A 17,777-nucleotide genomic window follows, 5' to 3' on the forward strand; every position below is an offset into this window, starting at 1 on the left:
TAAAATAAAAAACTTACAATTTCGTCGCCTGGTAACCAATATCCTTCCTGTTCGATACCAGCTTTGGAGCCTTTGCAGCCCACTGTCAGCGTCTCCACAATAAGACCATCTTTCACAGCCAAGCTCAACTGACGAGTGGTCTCCTTTGGATGCATACCGTGGACTCGAGACATGTACCTGAATACAGAGGAAAACAAAGTTTAAATCTCTTAGTACTGAAAAATGAAAATGAATAAAAACAAGAAAATATTTTTCTTTATTGTGACATACTTATCAGAGCCCTACGGAAAGAAAAGAAAAGAAAGAAGTCAGTCAGTCCTGAATACTGAACTCTTTCAATTATCATAATATTTTAAACCTTAAATCTATTTTGCCTATTTAGAGGAACATTTGTTCAAAATACTCCCAAACCAGCATAAATAAATCTTTTAACAGATTTTATAGTCAAACATCCCATTTAGTTCTAGCCTCTGTGGCAACTGCCACTAACCTCCACTCTGCAGATTCTCAATCTAGAATTTTATCGTCTTCAGGATGTTGGAATATAAAATACTTTTACTCAAAACTTAGGAAATGACACCAAAGAAAATACAGAAAACACAGCTGATTGTCAACATATAAAGAAAACAAGAATGCATGCTATGATCAATAAGGCAAAAATGTGATCTTCAATTAAATATATTTTGAACTGCATCACTAAAGCATACAAGCTCTTCCTGATTTATAGTTACATGGCATATTTATTAAAAAATTTTGTTCCAAACACACCCTGCACCACAGAGAATGATGTTTATAGATTCTCTTGCACTCAGCAATTGTACTAAACTCAGGTTAACATTATGGCATATTTGCTTCATATCATTTTATTTTTCAAGGAAATAAAATGTTACAGCCACAACTGAATTTGTGCCATTTTCCATTCCTCTCCAATCAAACCCTAATACCCTCTTACTGGTAAACTAGGATATCTAGACACAAAAACATACTGGGAGACAAATCAGGCTGGCCTCAGTCTCTCCAGAAAAACATCCTGTGCTGCAAGACAGGGCTGAGTGCCCCAGGGTATTCAAGGAATTAAGAGTACAACAGAAGGATTCTGTATCCAGTTACCTGTCATTTAAATATCTATCAGAGCAGTCAAAACAAATGATTTTCAAAAGGCACGAACTCAGGACTTCCCTGAAGGTCCAGGGTTGCTCAGCGCAACCACACACACACACACACACACAAAAAAAGCAAGATCTCATCACTGAAGAACCTTCAAAACTCAGGAGATGAATTTCAAGCTGCACAAGGAGTAAATCGTGCAGAAGGAATGCAGAGCCTCTGTGTCTACAGCTTGTGGAAGAGAACTGTTTTTTGTTTAGGTGTTAGATAACTGTAAAGAGTTATTTTCTATTTTCTCTGCCAATGCAGTTAAATGAGAGATAAAAAGGAAGTGACATGGGAGCAGCAGCCCCACTGCCCTAACAAACAAGGGCAGGAAGAGACAAGGTGGAGTGGTCCACAGACTAATGTGTTGGCTTTGCCGCCTACCAGCTAAGGGTGGCAAATGATGCAGCAGAGCTACAAGTATTTTTTGATATGTAAAAACACCAACAGAAATAATCAACCCAATCAGAAACCCGGCAGAGGACCTGAACAGACACTCTTCAAAGAAGACATACACACAGTCAACAGGTACATGAAAAGATGCTCAACCTCACTGATCATCAGGGAGATGCAAACCAAAAATCACAATGAAATGTCACTTCACACATGTTAGAATGGCCATCAGCAAAAAGACAAGAGATAACAAGTGTTAGTAAGAATGTAGAGAAAAAGAAACATTTGTACAGTGTTAGCGGGAATATAAACTGGTTTAGCCACTATGGAAAAGAACATGGAGGTTCCTCAAAAAATTTAAAATAGAACTACCATATGATCTATTTCTGGGTATTTATCTGAAGAAAATGAAACACATCTGCACCTCCATGTTCCCTGAAGCAGTATGTACAACAGTCCAGATATTTACAATAGACAAGATATGGAAACAACCTAAGTGTTCATGGACAGATGAATGAAGAAAATGTGACATACAGATATATATAATGGAATATCACACAGCCATAAAAAACCCTTGCCTTCTGTGACAACATAGATGATCTTGAAGGCATTATGCTACATGAAATAAGTCAGACAGGGACAAATACCATATGATCTCACTGATATGTGAAACAAACCAAAAAAACACTCATTAGATACAGAGAACAGACTGTTGATTGTCAGCCATGGAGAGTGGGGAGAGAGTGAACAAGATGCATGACAATCGTTAAAAGGTACAAACTTTCAGTTATTAGATAATTAACTCATGGAGATATAGTGGATATCATGGTGACTATGGTTAACGATACTATACTGCATATGTGAAAGTTGCTAAGAGAATGGATCTTTGAAAAGAAATCATGGAATAGGTACAATTTCTCAAAAACATTATACGATTATCTTTGTATAAGAGTTTTAGGGGTATATTCCAGGAACTGTCAAAAGAGGTTACTTCTGAGAACAGGGGTTCACCCAAAAGGGGTGTGAGGAGTACTTTCTTTTTCAACAGTACTCCCTTTTGATTTTGTTGATGTATCTACTGGCTGAAGACTATTTATATAAAAAAAGCAGCCACCATTTACCACCCCTCCTGCATGAGCTTGCCAGTCTTGGGCAGGTTCCTTTCTTTCTTTCCAAACTCATCTTAGCTCTTCTGCCCTTTACTTATCCATAATGATTTTAAAGTCAGTTGGCAAAGATCCATGAAAACCATTGCTGTAATTTAGATTCAGTTCAGTTCAGTGGCTCAGTCATGTCTGACTCTTTGCAACCCCATGAATCACAGCACACCAGGCCTCTCTGTCCATCACCAACTCCCGGAGTTTAATCAAACTCATGTCCATTGAGTTGGTGATGCCATGAAGCCATCTCATCCCCTATCGTCCCCTTCTCCTCCTGCCCCCAATCCCTCCCAGCAACAGGGTCCTTTCCAATGAGTCAACTCTTCGCATGAGGTGGCCAAAGTATTGGAGTTTCAGCTTTAGCATCAGTCCTTCCAATGCACACCCAGGACTGATCTCCTTTAGGATGGACTGGTTGGATCTCCTTGCACTCCAAGGGACTCTCAAGAGTCTTCTTCAACACCACACTTCAAAAGCATCAATTCTTCGGAGCTCAGCTTTCTTTATAGTCCAACTCTCACATCCATACAGGACCACTGGAAAAACCACAGCCCTGACTAGACGGACCTTTGTTGGCAAAGTAATGTCTTTGCTTTTTAATATGCTATCTAGGTTTAATATGCTATCTAGCATATCTATCTAGAATATGCTATTCTGACAGAATGTGGTCCACTGGAGAAGGGAATGGCAAACCACTTCAGTATTCTTGCCTTGAGAACCCCATGAACAGTATGAAAAGGCAAAATGATAGGATACTGAAAAAGGAACTCTCCAGGTCTGTAGGTGCCCAATATGCTACTGGAGATCAGTGGAGAAATAACTCCAGAAAGAATGAAGGGATGGAGCCAAAGCAAAAACAATACCCAGTTGTGGATGGGACTGGTGATAGAAGCAAGGTCCGATGCTGTAAAGAGCAATATTGCGTAGGAACCTGAAATGTTAAGTCCATGAATCAAGGGAAATTGGAAGTGGTCAAACAGGAGATGGCAAGAGTGAACATCGGCATTCTAGGAATCAGCGAACTAAGATGGACTGGAATGGGTGAATTTAACTTACATGACCATTATATCTACTACTGTGGGCAGGAATCCCTTAGAAGAAATGGAGTAGCCATCATGGTCAACAGGAGAGTCCGAAATGCAGTACTTGGATGCAATCTCAAAAACGACAGAATGATCTCTGTTCGTTTCCAAGGCAAACCATTCAATATTATGGTAATCCAAGCCTATGCCCTAACCAGTAACGCTGAAGAAGCTGAAGTTGAACGGTTCTATGAAGACCTACAAGACCTTTTAGAACTAACACCCAAAAAAGATGTAATTTAGATTAGAGGAGAGTGAATACCATTACAATTGTAAGTAATATAATTTTTCCTGATGAACTTTGAAAAACTGCATAATTACAACTTTTTCTACATCCTTAACAAGATCTTTTTAAAAAAATGAAACAAAGATGATTATTTTTAATGATAAAAGGTACCATTCACAAAGAAGATAAACATCATAAACCATTAGGCACCTTAACAACAAAGAAACAAAGACCAAAAAAAAGCAAAACTCAGGAGAAATATAAGGGAAAAGACAAAAAATATATAATCATAGTGAGATATATTAACATTACTCTGAGAATATTTTATCAAGTGCAGAAAAAATGAGAATAGGAGCATCTTGAATGGTGTCATTAATAATTTAAATAGATTTATATATAACTAATTTGTATTAATCATATCCTACACAAATATATTTAAAATTCATACTGTCAAACTATGAATCAAAGTGGAATCAAAATGCCATACATTTTTAATTAGGCAAAAATTTATAAGTTTTCTAAAAATATATCTGTTATACATATTATTTATATGTATGTATACAAAAGCTCTTCTACTACACTGATAAAGGCTTAGGAAAGAACATAAAAAAAAGAGAGATGGAGAAATTAGAAAACATTAAATGAAATGGAAGCACTGAATATGAAATAGAAAAAGTAAAACAAACTGGATAAAAGTAAAAGATCCTCAAGTAGTCCAGCTGTTTTTAAATATGGCTGTTCATAAGAAACATTTCTTGGATGAATGGAAAAAAAAAAAGACATATCTGGAGCTCTGGCAAAAATAAAAGCAGTACCTGGGCATTTGTAATTTTCAAAAAATTCCAAGATAATTCTGATATGCATCTGGATTTTAAAAAGTGATTACAGGTTTTTCTATTAAATGGTAGTTTCAGTGATACAGATTTCTATAATTTTTCTGCTGACAAATCACGATACTATGGTATTAAATTAATAATAGTTACATAATCACAACAGTAAAAGATGTTTATCAATTTTTCACAATGAATAGACAAAAATAAAAGATAATTATAATTGCAAGCCATAATGGGAACATGATTAACCTAAGAATATAAAATAATCACATATAATTTGTGGGGTCAAGCAGACTGATGTGGTCAGTGGAACTGCATATGTGCACGTTTTCATCTGCTCAGCCAGTCTTTGTCTTTTGGTTGGTGCATTTAATCCATTTAAGGTAATTATTGATATGTATGATACTATTACCATTTTCTTAATTGTTTTGGGTTTATTTTCTATAAGTGGGGTTTTTCCTTATCTTGTTTTCTGCCTAGAGTTCCTTTAGCATTTGTTGGAAATCTGTTTTGGTGCTGCCAAATTCTTTTAACTTTTGCTTGTCTGGAAAGTTTTTGAGTTCTCTATCAAATCTGAAGGAGAGTCTTGCTGGGTAGAGTATTCTTGGTTGTAGGTTTTTCCCTTTCATCACTTGAAATATGTCATGCCATTCTCTTCTGGCTTGTAGAGTTCCTGTTGAGAAATCACCTGATAGCCTGATGGGAGTTCCGTTGTATGTTATTTGTCGTTATTCCTTTGTTGCTTTTACTATTTTATCTCTGTCTTTAATTTTTGTCAGTTTGATTACCATGTGTCTCAGTGTGTTCCCCCTTGGTTTTGTTCCTTCTGGGACTCTGTGCTTCCTGGACTTGGTTGATTACTTCCTTTCCCATGTTAGGGAAGTTTTCAGCTATTATCTCTTCAAATATTTTCTCAGGTCCTTTCTCTCTTCTTCTGGGACCCCTATAATGCAAATGTTCCTGTGTTTAATGCTGTCCCAGAGGTCTCTTAGACTGTCTTCATCTCTTTTCATTCTTTTTTCTATATTCTGTCCTGCAGCAGTGATTTCCACCATTCTGTCCTCAGGTCATTTATCCATTCTTCTACCTCAGTTATCCTGTTATGAATTCATTCCAGTGTATTATTCATCTGCTTGCTTGTTCTTTAGTTCTTATAGGTCTTTGGTAAACATTTCTTGCATCTTCTCAATCTTCGCCTCCATTCTTTTCCAGAGATCCTGGATCATCTTCACTATCATTATTCTGAATTCTTTTTCTGCAAGGTTGCCTATCTCCATCTCATTTAGTTGTTTTTATGGGGTTTTATTTTGTCCCTTCATCCGGGACCTAACTGTGTGCTCTTTCATGATGATTCAGTTCAGTTCAGTTCAGTCGCTCAGTCATGTCTGACTCTTTGCGACCCCATGAATTGCAGCACGCCAGGCCTCCCTGTCCATCACCAACTCCCGGAGTTCACTCAGACTCACGTCCATCGAGTCAGTGATGCCATCCAGCCATTTCATCCTCTGTCGTCCCCTTCTCCTCCTGCCCCCAATCCCTCCCAGCATGAGAGTCTTTTCCAATGAGTCAACTCTTCACATGAGGTGGCCAAAGTACTGGAGTTTCAGCTTTAGCATCATTCCTTCCAAAGAAATCTCAGGGCTGATCTCCTTCAGAATGGACTGGTTGGATCTCCTTGCAGTCCAAGGGACTCTCAGGAGTCTTCTCCAAAACCACAGTTCAAAAGCATTAGTTCTTCTGCGCTCAGCTTTCTTTACAGGCCAACTCTCACATCCATACATGACCACAGGAAAAACCAGAGCCTTGTCTAGACAGACCTTTGTCAGCAAAGTAATGTCTCTGCTTCTCAGTATGCTATCTAGGTTGGTCATAACTTTTCTTCCAAGGAGTAAGCATCTTTTAATTTCATGGCTGCAGTCACCATCTGCAGTGATTTTGGAGCCCCCAAAAATAAAGTCTGACACTGTTTCCACATCTATTTCCCATGAAGTGATGGGACCAGATGCCATGATCTTTGTTTTCTGAATGTTGAGTTTTAAGCCAACTTTTTCACTTTCCAGTTTCACCTTCATCAAGAGGCTTTTTAGTTCCTCTTCACTTTCTGCCCTAAGGGTGGTGTCATCTGCATGCTATGCTATGCTATGCTAAGTCACTTCAGTCGTGTCCCACTTTGTGCGACCCCATAGACGGCAGCCTACTAGGCTCCCCTGTCCCTGGGATTCTCCAGGCAAGAACACTGGAGTGGGTTGCCATTTCCTTCTCCAATGCATGAAAGTGAAAAGTGAAAGTGAAGACGCTCAGTCGTGTCCGACTCTTAGCGACCCCATGGACTGCAGCCTACCAGGCTCCTCCGTCCATGGGATTTTCCAGGCAAGAGTACTGGAGTAGGGTGCCATTGCCTTCTCTGGTCATCTGCATATCTGAGGTTATTGATATTTCTCCCGGCAGTCTTGATTCCAGCTTGTGCTTCTTCCAGCCCAGCATTTCTCATGATGTACTCTGCATATAAGTTAAATAAGCAGGGTAACAATATACAGCCTTGACATACTCCTTTTCCTATTTGGAACCAGTCTGTTGTTCCATGTCCAGTTCTAACTGTCGCTTCCTGACCTGCATACAGATTTCTCAAGAGGCAGATCAGGTGGTCTGATATTCCCATCTCTTTCAGAATTTTCCAGTTTACTGTGATCCACAGTCAAAGGCTTTGGCATAGTCAATAAAGCAGAAATAGATGCTTTTCTGGAACTCTCTTGTTTTTTACATGATCCAGCAGATGTTGGCAATTTGATCTCTTGTTCCTCTGCCTTTTCTAAAACCAGCTTGAACAACTGGAAGTTCACGGTTCACATATTGCTGAAGCCTAGCTTAGAGAATTTTGAGCATTACTTTACTAGCATGTGAGATGAGTGCAATTGTGCGGTAGTTTGAGCATTCTTTGGCATTGCCTTTCTTTGGGATTGGAATGAAAACTGACCTTTTCCAGTCCTGTGGCTGAGTTTTCCAAATTTGCTGGCATATTGAGTGCAGCACTTTCACAACATCATCTTTCAGGATTTGCAATAGCTCAACTGGAATTCCATCACCTCCACTAGCTTTGTTTGTAGTGATGCTTTCTAAGGCCCACTTGACTTCACATTCCAGGATGTCTGGCTCTAGGTCATGAAGATAACTTTCTGTAATTTGGTTTTTAGTTGCTGTGGAATTGTGGTTCTTGCTTCTTCTGTCTGTCTACTGATGGAGGAGGCTAAAAAGCTTGTGTAAGCTCCCTGATGGGAAAAAATAGGTGATGGGAAAAAATCCCTGGTGACAGGAAAAAATGGATCTTGCTCTAGTGGGCTATAAAGAAAGCTGAGCACTGAAGAATTGATGCTTTTGAACTGTGGTGTTGGAGAAGACTCTTGAGAGTCCCTTGGACTGCAAGGAGATCAAACCAGTCAATCCTAAAGGAAATCAGCCCTGAATATTCATTGGAAGGACTGATGCTGAAGCTCCAATATTCTGGCCACCTGATGGGAAGAACTGACTCACTGGAAAAGACCATGATGCTGGAAAAGATTGAAGGTGGGAGGAGAAGGAGACAACAGAGGATGAGATGGTTGGACGGCATCCCCAACTCAATGGACATGAGTTTGAGTAAGCTCCAGGAGTTTGTGATAGACAGAGAAGTCTGGTGTGCTGCAGTCCACGGGGTCACAAAGAGTCGGACACAACTGAGTGACTGAAATGAACTGAACTGGGAGGCAGGGCCTTACTCAGTAAAGCTTTAATCCAATTATCTGCTGATGGGTGGTTTTGCACTCCCTCATGGGTAGTTTTTTGGTCTGAGGCGACCCAGCCCTACAGGCTGCATGGTCAAGTTAGCAGTGTTTATGCCAAAGGGGACGTTCCCAGACAGCTGCTGCCAGTTCCTCAGTCCTGCAGTCAGCCCCTGCTGATCCATACCTCCACAGGAGACCTTCCAACACTAGCAGTTTTGGTTCAGTTTCCTATAGATTCACTGCTCCTTTCCTCATGAGTCTTGGTGCACACAGGTCTTTTTTGTGCCCTCCAAGTCTGCAGTCTCTGTTACCCCCAATCCTGTGGAAGTCTTGTAATCAAATCCTGCTGGGCTTCAAGGTCAGATTCCCTGTGGATTCCCAATCCCTTTGTCAGGTCCCCAGGCTGGGAAGCACCCAGGTTCCAGTGTCCTCCTGTTGATGGTTGTTCAATAGCTGGTTGTGATTTTGGTGCTCTCACAGGAGGAGATGAGTGCACGTCCTTCTACTCTACCACCTTGAACCAGAAGTCTAACCCGGCAGAGCACAGAACATAACAGATCCTCCAGAGCCCAGGAATGCAGGCCGATCTAAGTGGGAAGCAGCAGGAGGTGATGCAGATGAGGAAGGTCAGGTACTGATACCGTGCACAAGGACTGGAAAGCATGGGCAACAGAAGACTGTCAATTGTGGAACATTTGATAAGATGGTGTTTTTGAAAAACATCTCTGACACCACTGATGGAAAGAAGAAATAGACCAGCAAGACCAGAAGAAGGCCAGACCCAATTAGGAACCAGCTGCCACTGCACAGGCAGGAAATTACACAGGTTAAAAACCAGGCCAGGTAAAGAAGACAGACATTTTACAGGACCATTCAGTCTACCCAGTCTAGAGTATTCCAAACACATTTCTCATCCCCTCTAGCCACAGGATAAAAATCTCAATACTGGCATTAGAGGTCTTCCTAGTTTGGCCTTTTGGACTTTTCATTTCCTAAGACTCTACAGTCCCTCTGTTTCGACTCCCCTCTGCCTCACCAAGTCCCATTCAACTTGCAAGGCTCAATTAATCCCATATCCTCCTAAGGCCTTCCTGATTCTCTCTCAGTGACCCAGCACTACCTCCTCCCCCTTCAATTAAGGCCTGTCATTGTTGTTCAGTCCCTGCCATGTCCAAATCCTTTCTGACCCCATGGACTACAGCAGGCCAGGCTCCCCTGTCCTTAACTATCTCCTGGAGTTTGCTCAGAATTCATGTCCATTGAGTCAATGATGCTATCTAACCATCTCATCCTCTGCTGTCCCCTCCTCCTTTTGCCTTCAATCTCTCCCAGGAAAGGCCTGCTGCTACTGCTGCTGCTAAGTCTCTTCAGTCGTGTCCGATTCTGTGCCACCCCAGAGATGGCAGCCCACCAGGCTCCCCCTTCCCTGGGATTCTCCAGGCAAGAACACTGGAGTGGGTTGCTATTTCCTTCTCCAATGCATGAAAGTGAAAAGTGAAAGTGAAGTCGCTCAGTCGTGTCCAACTCTTAGCGACCCCATGGACTGCAGCCTACCAGGCTCCTCCGCCCATGGAATTTTCCAGGCAAGAGTACTGGAGTGGGGTGCTATTGCCTTCTCCGGGAAAGGCCTGTCATACTATTAATTAAACATTCCACTCACATGGGGCAGAGCTGCATTCTGTCTAGGATACCTTTTCCATTATTTGGTACTATTCTTTTATTATATTTTAATTGGAAGCTAAATACTTTATAATATTGAGGTGGTTTTGCCATACATTTACATGAATCAGCCACAAGTATACATGTGTCCCTCCGTCCCAATCCCCCCCCACCTCCCTCCCCATATTCTTTTACTCTTTAATGGTACTTTTCTGTGCCTTGTCTGTATGATTCCATCATAGAACCGCAGAGAAACATGAAACATATGAAAGCACGTGGACAACAATCCCAGCCAAAGTGAGTGCCCCAGGAATGTGGCATGCTGGACAACACTCACTGTGGGACTGTGGTTATGGCTCTTCAGAACCAGTAACTCTTCTGTAAGGCTGTTATATAAAATAAAATAACAATGGTAACAGTGGTAAACTGTACCTGTCAACCTACTACCATAAGACAGTGTGTAAGAAAGAATAAATCAACACAGATTGAAATGAGAATGAAGAATTCTTGGGAGTACATATACAACATAACATTAACTGTTAAGTTTTTTAAAATTAACTTTATCGTAACTTCGGCAATGGCCACTTTCCTATCCTACAATAAATCTACTGAGGGAATAGAAATTGACAGGGATAAGACAAATAGTTCCTAGAAATCATAGGTTTCATAAAACTGAACTATAGTAAAAAAAATAATTAATGGGTACCTAGTTGCAACTTCAAAGACAACCTACACATGAAGAAGACTTACAATCTGGATTTATGTCTGTCTGTAGTGATAAGAAGAACTCCAGGAGAACTCAAATTTCAATGCCAAACATGTCACAAGAGGTCAGAGGTCACATTTTCTAATTGGGGTTTGACCCTAAAGTAAGCAATACATGTAATTAATTGATGCCCTAATCTGAAACATTAACTTGAATGGGACTAAGTCAACCGATCCAATGTCAGTCTAATAAGCATGCTAGTCACAAATGTGGTCACCTCTAGAAACACAAAATCAAAGTTGCTCAAGACAGAAAGGAAATGAGACTTCAACTGCTTTTTCCAAGACAAGAAAAAATAATTTGATCTCTCCCAATGACACCAATAATGTTAGCTAATAATACTGGCAGAGACTGTAATAAAACCCATACTTCTTTCAAAAATATGTCTTTATCTTATAACTATTATTTAGAATACTTATGAAAGTCTAATGTTGTATTATAATCATCTAAATTAGATATGAATAATTTGGATTAAAGAGGAAAAAATGACATGTAACTTATTTTTATTGGGTATTAAAATATAGGAGACATTTTAAAAATAATAAGGCAATGAATTATGAATCATACTGGAAATCTTAGGGATTCAAAGTTTAAATTTCATTTCTGTTACTGGTTTTGATGTCATATGCTTCTTTATCTCTTTGCTCATTTATTTAAAAACTGTAAAACAAGGGCTAAAAACATCATGATGTAGTACAAACATAAAAATATTTTATAAACAATTGTTTTATATAAGTGCTGCAATCAAATATTTCACAGCTTTAATTTCATGACACCTAGCCAAATTTCATAAAACTGACGAATTCATATGTACTACTTATAATTTAGCATTATAGCTACTCTTGTCTATGCTTATGTTCATCTAAACTGACTCATGTAATTCTTTTTTAAGATAAAACAACTCATTTGTTTTCATCTTATGATTAAACATCACAAAACATCTTTTATCTTCTAAAAACATAAAGTGTTTTTATGGACAGGCCAAAATTTATTTGTGCTTATTTACTTTTCAAGTAAGAATGGAAGTTTATACCATTATTAAATCACATTTATAAACATGAGCTTTTAAATCAGAGGCACAAGTTAACAATTAATTTTAAACAATCAAACTTTACCCTATACATGTATTTTGATTTCAGATTTGACTCATTCTGTAAAAATATTTTCCATCCCCAGGACTCCCTGGTGGTTCAGTGGTAAAGAATCTACCTGCCAATACAAGAGACATGGGTTCAATCCCTCATTCAGAAGATCCCACATGCCATCGAGCAACTAAGCCTGTGTGCCACAACTCCTGAGCCTGCCCTACAGAGCCCAGGAACCACAGGTACTGAAGCCTGTAAGCTCTAGAGTCCATGTTTTGCAACAAGAGAAGATTCTGCAGCGAGAAGGCCAGGTACCACAGAGAGTAGCCTCTGCTCTCCACAACTACTGAAAAGCCCTCGAAGGAGCGAAGATCTAGTGCAGCCAAAACAAATAATTTTTTTAATTAAAACAAACAAAGAAACACAAAAACATCCATCCCCAAATAACAGAAATTTTCAAAGAAGTTTCTCTTAGTGATATTTTTTAAATACTTGAAATATTCAATAAAGTGAAAGTGAAAGTCACTCAGTTGTGCCTGATTTTTTGCGACCCCATGGACTACAGTGCATGGAATTCTCCAGGCCAGAATACTGGAGTGGGTAGCCCTTCCCTTCTCCAGGGGATCTTCCCAGCCCAGGGATTAAACCCAGGTCTCCCGTGTTGCAGGGAGATTCTTTGCCAGCTGAGCCACAAGGGAAGCCCAAGAATAGTGGAGTGGGTAGCCTATCCCTTCTCCAGCGAATCTTTCCAACCCAGGAATCGAACCAGGGTCTCCTTTATTGCAGGTAGATTCTTTACCAACTGAGCTATCAGGGAAGCCTATAAATCTCAACAGTGGCTCTGTAATTTATAGTACCTTTTCTACTTATCTGAACAGAAAACTAGCAATTAGAAAAAAAGAAAGTAAAAGGTAGTATTAAAAAGACTCAGGACTCTTTCCAAGGGAGGTGTACTGACAACTAACAAAACGCTACTGCCATGAACCCTGAAGTTAGATATCATCAGATTACATAGAAGAAACATTTGCAACACAAACAAACCCTACTTTGTTATAGAAGTTGTTATTAGTACCTATTTGTTCAATTAACTTTGAGGATATGAAACTTCTACTCATAAAATTTCTTTTCAAATTTCAACACAAATGTAACATTTTAATGATATTCTAAAGATGATACTGCTGTAGATTCTGTATGTTCTAGTGTCATATACAAAAATGAAAAATACTGCTTGAATCTGCCTCTGCTAGAACGAATTTTTATTGCTTTCAGCTCTGCTTTAGGACTTCAGAAAATACCCAGTGCCTTTAGCAATTATTTTTCTTTTTAGAAAAATGACTCGATGCTGTGAGCTGGGAAGATGGCAAGAAGTAACATGGTTTTAATGTCTCCCAACCTCCTCGACAAAGTCACAGGAAGCGTTAGCAAAAAACAAGTTGATGACCTAACCCTTGGAAAACAAGTGACAAGAATTCTCATGAATCCCAAAGTCCAGTAGGGGAGGACAAGCCTCCAAAAGCTGGAACTGCACTTGGTACTGACACCTGTGCAGGAGGAGGCAGAGGGACATGACACAGCACTGAGAACAGGCAGATAAAACAGCTAACAAGCAGTCACTGGAGAGCAAAGAGGGCCAAATCGAGAACAGCAGTGGACATTGGACAGGGTTTACACACCTCTATTTGCAGGTAACTGATGGTAATTCACGAGCTCGTGGTAAAGTTCTTATGGGGCTGGAGCAGAGAAACTTGTGAACACTCACCATCAGCCAAAGCTCCCTTCTAGTACAGAACTCTACAGTGTAGAGAAACTGCTAACAATAAAAGTATCAAACCCCACTGAAGTCTGGTCATAAAGATCTCCAATGTAAGGACAATGGGCACAAAAGAAATTGTGGTTCTGGCAAAAGGTACAGAAGCAGGAGATCATGGTAAATGTGAGACATTATTTTTAGCACTTCATAAAAATGACAGAAGATGCTTTAGAGCCATACCTCCAAAAACTGTTTGCAACCACCTTCCTTTGACACAAGTTCAGGAAAAGTGATTTCACATGACAGGACTGTGGCTGAAGGAACAGAACATCCCTAAAGTGGAAGCATGCCCAAGACAGGTGCCCACAACACAGATCAGACTATAACTACTATTTAAACACATGAAAAGACATTAAGAAAATTATATAAGATACAGGAAAGATATGTCAGAATTAGAAAACTCAGAAATGATGTAAACATGAGAAGTAAATGAAAAAATTCACTTCAGAAGAAGTCCAAACTAGAAGGCACACAAGAGTCAGTATGTAGCAAAAAATGTGGTCAGTATAAGTCATAAAGAAAGAAAATATGAAAAAAACCAAAACTGTATAGCAGCTTTATTCACAACTGCCCAACCTGAAAATTACAAATATAGAAGACAGGAAAAGAAACCAACAGAGTATAAGAAAAAGCCCCCCAAAACAACAAGTAAACAAGATAATAAAAGTCCACAAATGATATATATATATACAATTGACCCTTGAACCTATAGGGGTCAGAGCCCACCACAGCCCAATGTAGTCCAAGACCTGCGTCCCTCTTTACAGTCAGCCCTCTGTGTGCAGCTCCACTTCTGGATTCAGGCAACCCTGAAGCATGCAGCGCCATGGCACAGGGGATAAGTGAACCTGTACAGTTCAATCCACGCTGTTCAAGGGTCAGTTGTACAATTTTTAAGTTAAAAATAGTAACAAGCTTCCTCAAAAAAGTAAAAACAGAAATTACCATATGATCCAGCAATCCCACTCCTGAGTACTTATCAGAAGAAAATGAAATCACTATCTTAAGACTTCTGTACCCTCGTGTTCTCAGCAGCATTATTTACAACAACCAAGACATGGGAACAACCTAAGGGTCCATCAAGAGACAAACTGATCAATAAAACATGGTATACATGTACAATGGAATATTATTCAGTCATAAAAAGAAGGCAATTCCATCATTTTGTAACAACATGGATCAATGCCAATTGTATCTCAGTAAAACTGCAGAGTGGGGAAGTGAAAAAATTTTCTTTAAAGACTCTACTAGAGAATGAACTTCAGATGTCAGTGGTAAGCATGAAACAAACACTTGGAGAAGTAAGACTAAATGCCAGCTCTAAGTACAAAGTATGACATGTAATCGCTACATTCTGTGACAGTTTAGAATCAGTACAGTTGTTCAGAGAGGCTAAAACAGCTTGTCTGGTTTCCATGAGATGTGCTGTCAGTTCCAGCACCGGTGATGGTATTCTCAGACAGCCTGGGACATAGCTGGAGAGAACGACTGAGTTAACTATATGACATCTAAAATGCACCACCCATAGTGTCCTTAAGAATCATGACTCTTACTGTGTAAGAAAGAAGGCAAAGATTTTAGATAGCTCAGTAAAAACCAGTAGCCATAAATTCAAGGGGGAAATATCAGTATGAATTCATTACAACTATATGTATTTCCTAGCTGGTCCACTTAAAGGCCTAGAGACAGAGACCAACCTGGTAGCAACAAGCACACTGAGGGCCAGAAAATGCTCTTGAGACACAATTTCTAACTGTAAGAAACCAGCGTCCCCTGGAGAAATCAGTGGATGCAGGCTTGGGGCACGGTGTGTCCTAGGTGAGCCCGAAAAAATCCTGTCATATCAGAAAGCAGACAGGAACTTCAAAAGACATCACGAAGAGGCTCCAACTGGTCAAAGAAGGGAAGTTAAGCATCAATAGGGATTATAACAGAAACAGACTGAAATACACCAGAAAGAACTATTTGGTCGCCACTGGAGGATGCTATTTTGAAAACCGCTAGTTAAAAGAATCAGTTGTTCTACCTTTTCGATGTGAACCATACCAAATTGGTAACCACACCCTACATGATAGGAAGTTTATGTTCTTATGGAAGTGTTTCAGTTGAAAAATAAAAGATAAACTATTTGACAGATTATCACTATTTCACAATCCTTAATGAATTACTGAATCTAGCCACTGTACAACAGGCTGAGTACTAACCTTGCCAAATGAAACACATTACCACCTATGAGGAAGTCTTACACTGCTAGGATTCACTACTCAGCTCAGTTCAGTCACTCAGTCGTGTCCAACTCTTTGCAACCCCATGGACTGCAGCATGCCAGGCTTCCCTGTCCATCATCAACTCCCAGAGCTTGCTCAGACTCATGTCCATCGAGTCAGTGATGCCATCCAACCACCTCATCCTCTGTCATCCCCCTCTCTTCCTGCTTTCAGTCTTTCCCAGCATCAGAGTCTTTTCTAATGAATCAGTTCTTCGCATCAGGTATCAAAGTATTGGAGCTTTAGCACCAGTCCTTCCAATGAATATTCAGGGCTGATTTCCTTTAGGATTGACTGGTTGGATCTTCTTGCAGTCCAAGGGACTCTCAGGTCTTCTCCAACACCACAGTTCAAAAGGATCAATTCTTCTCGGCTCAGCTTTCTTTATAGTCCAACTCACATCCATACATGACTACTAGAAAAACCACAGCTTTGACTAGAGGGACCTTTGTTGGCAAAATGATGTCTCTGATTTTTAATATGCTGTCTAGGTTGGTCATAGCTTTTCTTCCAAGGAACAAGTGTCTTTTCATTTCATGGCTGCAGTCACTATCTGCAGTGATTTTGGAGCCCCCCAAAACAAAGTCTCTCACTATTTTCATTGTTTCCTTATCTATTTGCCATGAAGTGATGGGACCAGATGCCATGATCTTAGTTTTCTGAATGTTGAGTTTTAAGGCAGCTTTTTCACTCTCCTCTTTCACTTTCATCAAGAGGCTTATCAAGAAAGTGAAGTTCTTCTTCACTTTCTGCCATAAGGGTGGTGTCATCTGCATATCTGAGGTTATTGATATTTCTCCCAGCAATCTTGATCCCAGCTTGTGCATCACCCAGCCCAGCATTTCGCATGATGTTCTCTGCATATAAATTAAATAAGCAGGGTGACTATATACAGCCTTGACGTACTCCTTTCCCGATTTGGAACTAGTCCGTTGTTCCATGTCAGGTTCTAACTGTTGCTTCTTGACCTGCATACAGATTTCTCAGGAGGCAGGTCAGGTGGTCTGGCATTCCCATCTCTTGAAGAATTTTCCAGTTTGTTGTGATCCACACAAATGCTTTGGCGTGGTCAATAAAGCAGAAGTAGATGTTTTTCTGGAACTCTCTTGCTTTTTCAATGATCCAACGGATTGCTGGCAATTTGATCTCTGGGTCCTCTGGCTTTTATAAATCCAGCTTGAACATCTGGAATTTCACAGTTCACGTACTGTCTCAGAGAATTTTAAGCATTACTTTGTTAGCGTGTGAGATGAGTACAACTGTGCGGTAGTTTAAATATTCTTTGGCATTGCCTTTCTTTGGGATTGGAATGAAAACTGACCTTTTCCAGTCCTGTGGCCACTGCTGAATTTTCCAAATTTGCTGGCATAATAAGTGCCAGCATTTTCACAGCATCATCTTTTAGGATTTGAAATAGCTCAACTGGAATTTCATCACTTCCACTACTTTTGTTCACAGTGATGCTTCCTAAGGCCCACTTGACTTCACATTCCAGGATGTCTGGCTCTAGATGAGTGATCACATCATCTTGGTTATCTGAGTCATGAAGATCTTTTTTGTATAGTTCTTCTTTGTATTCTTGCCAC

The 17,777-nt window shown here is 39.9% G+C and overlaps 1 protein-coding gene across 10 annotated transcripts in view; it reads right to left on the reverse strand.

Annotated features, from left to right (window-relative positions):
• Positions 1-17,777, reverse strand: part of ZMYND11 (zinc finger MYND-type containing 11) — a 74,728-nt gene that overhangs the window by 38,902 nt on the left and 18,049 nt on the right. For 8 of the 10 annotated variants that reach the window (XM_070381230.1, XM_070381233.1, XM_070381227.1 and 5 more), the window contains exon 3: positions 18-177. In XM_070381230.1, the coding sequence (XP_070237331.1) occupies positions 18-177 (160 nt within the window). Of the gene's footprint in view, positions 1-17; positions 178-17,777 lie in introns of those variants that run through there. The other 2 variants (XM_070381235.1, XM_070381237.1) reach the window with 2 other exon arrangements.

Source organism: Bos mutus, chromosome 13, assembly GCF_027580195.1.
Source record: "Bos mutus isolate GX-2022 chromosome 13, NWIPB_WYAK_1.1, whole genome shotgun sequence".
Classification (NCBI taxonomy): Eukaryota; Metazoa; Chordata; class Mammalia; order Artiodactyla; family Bovidae; genus Bos; species Bos mutus.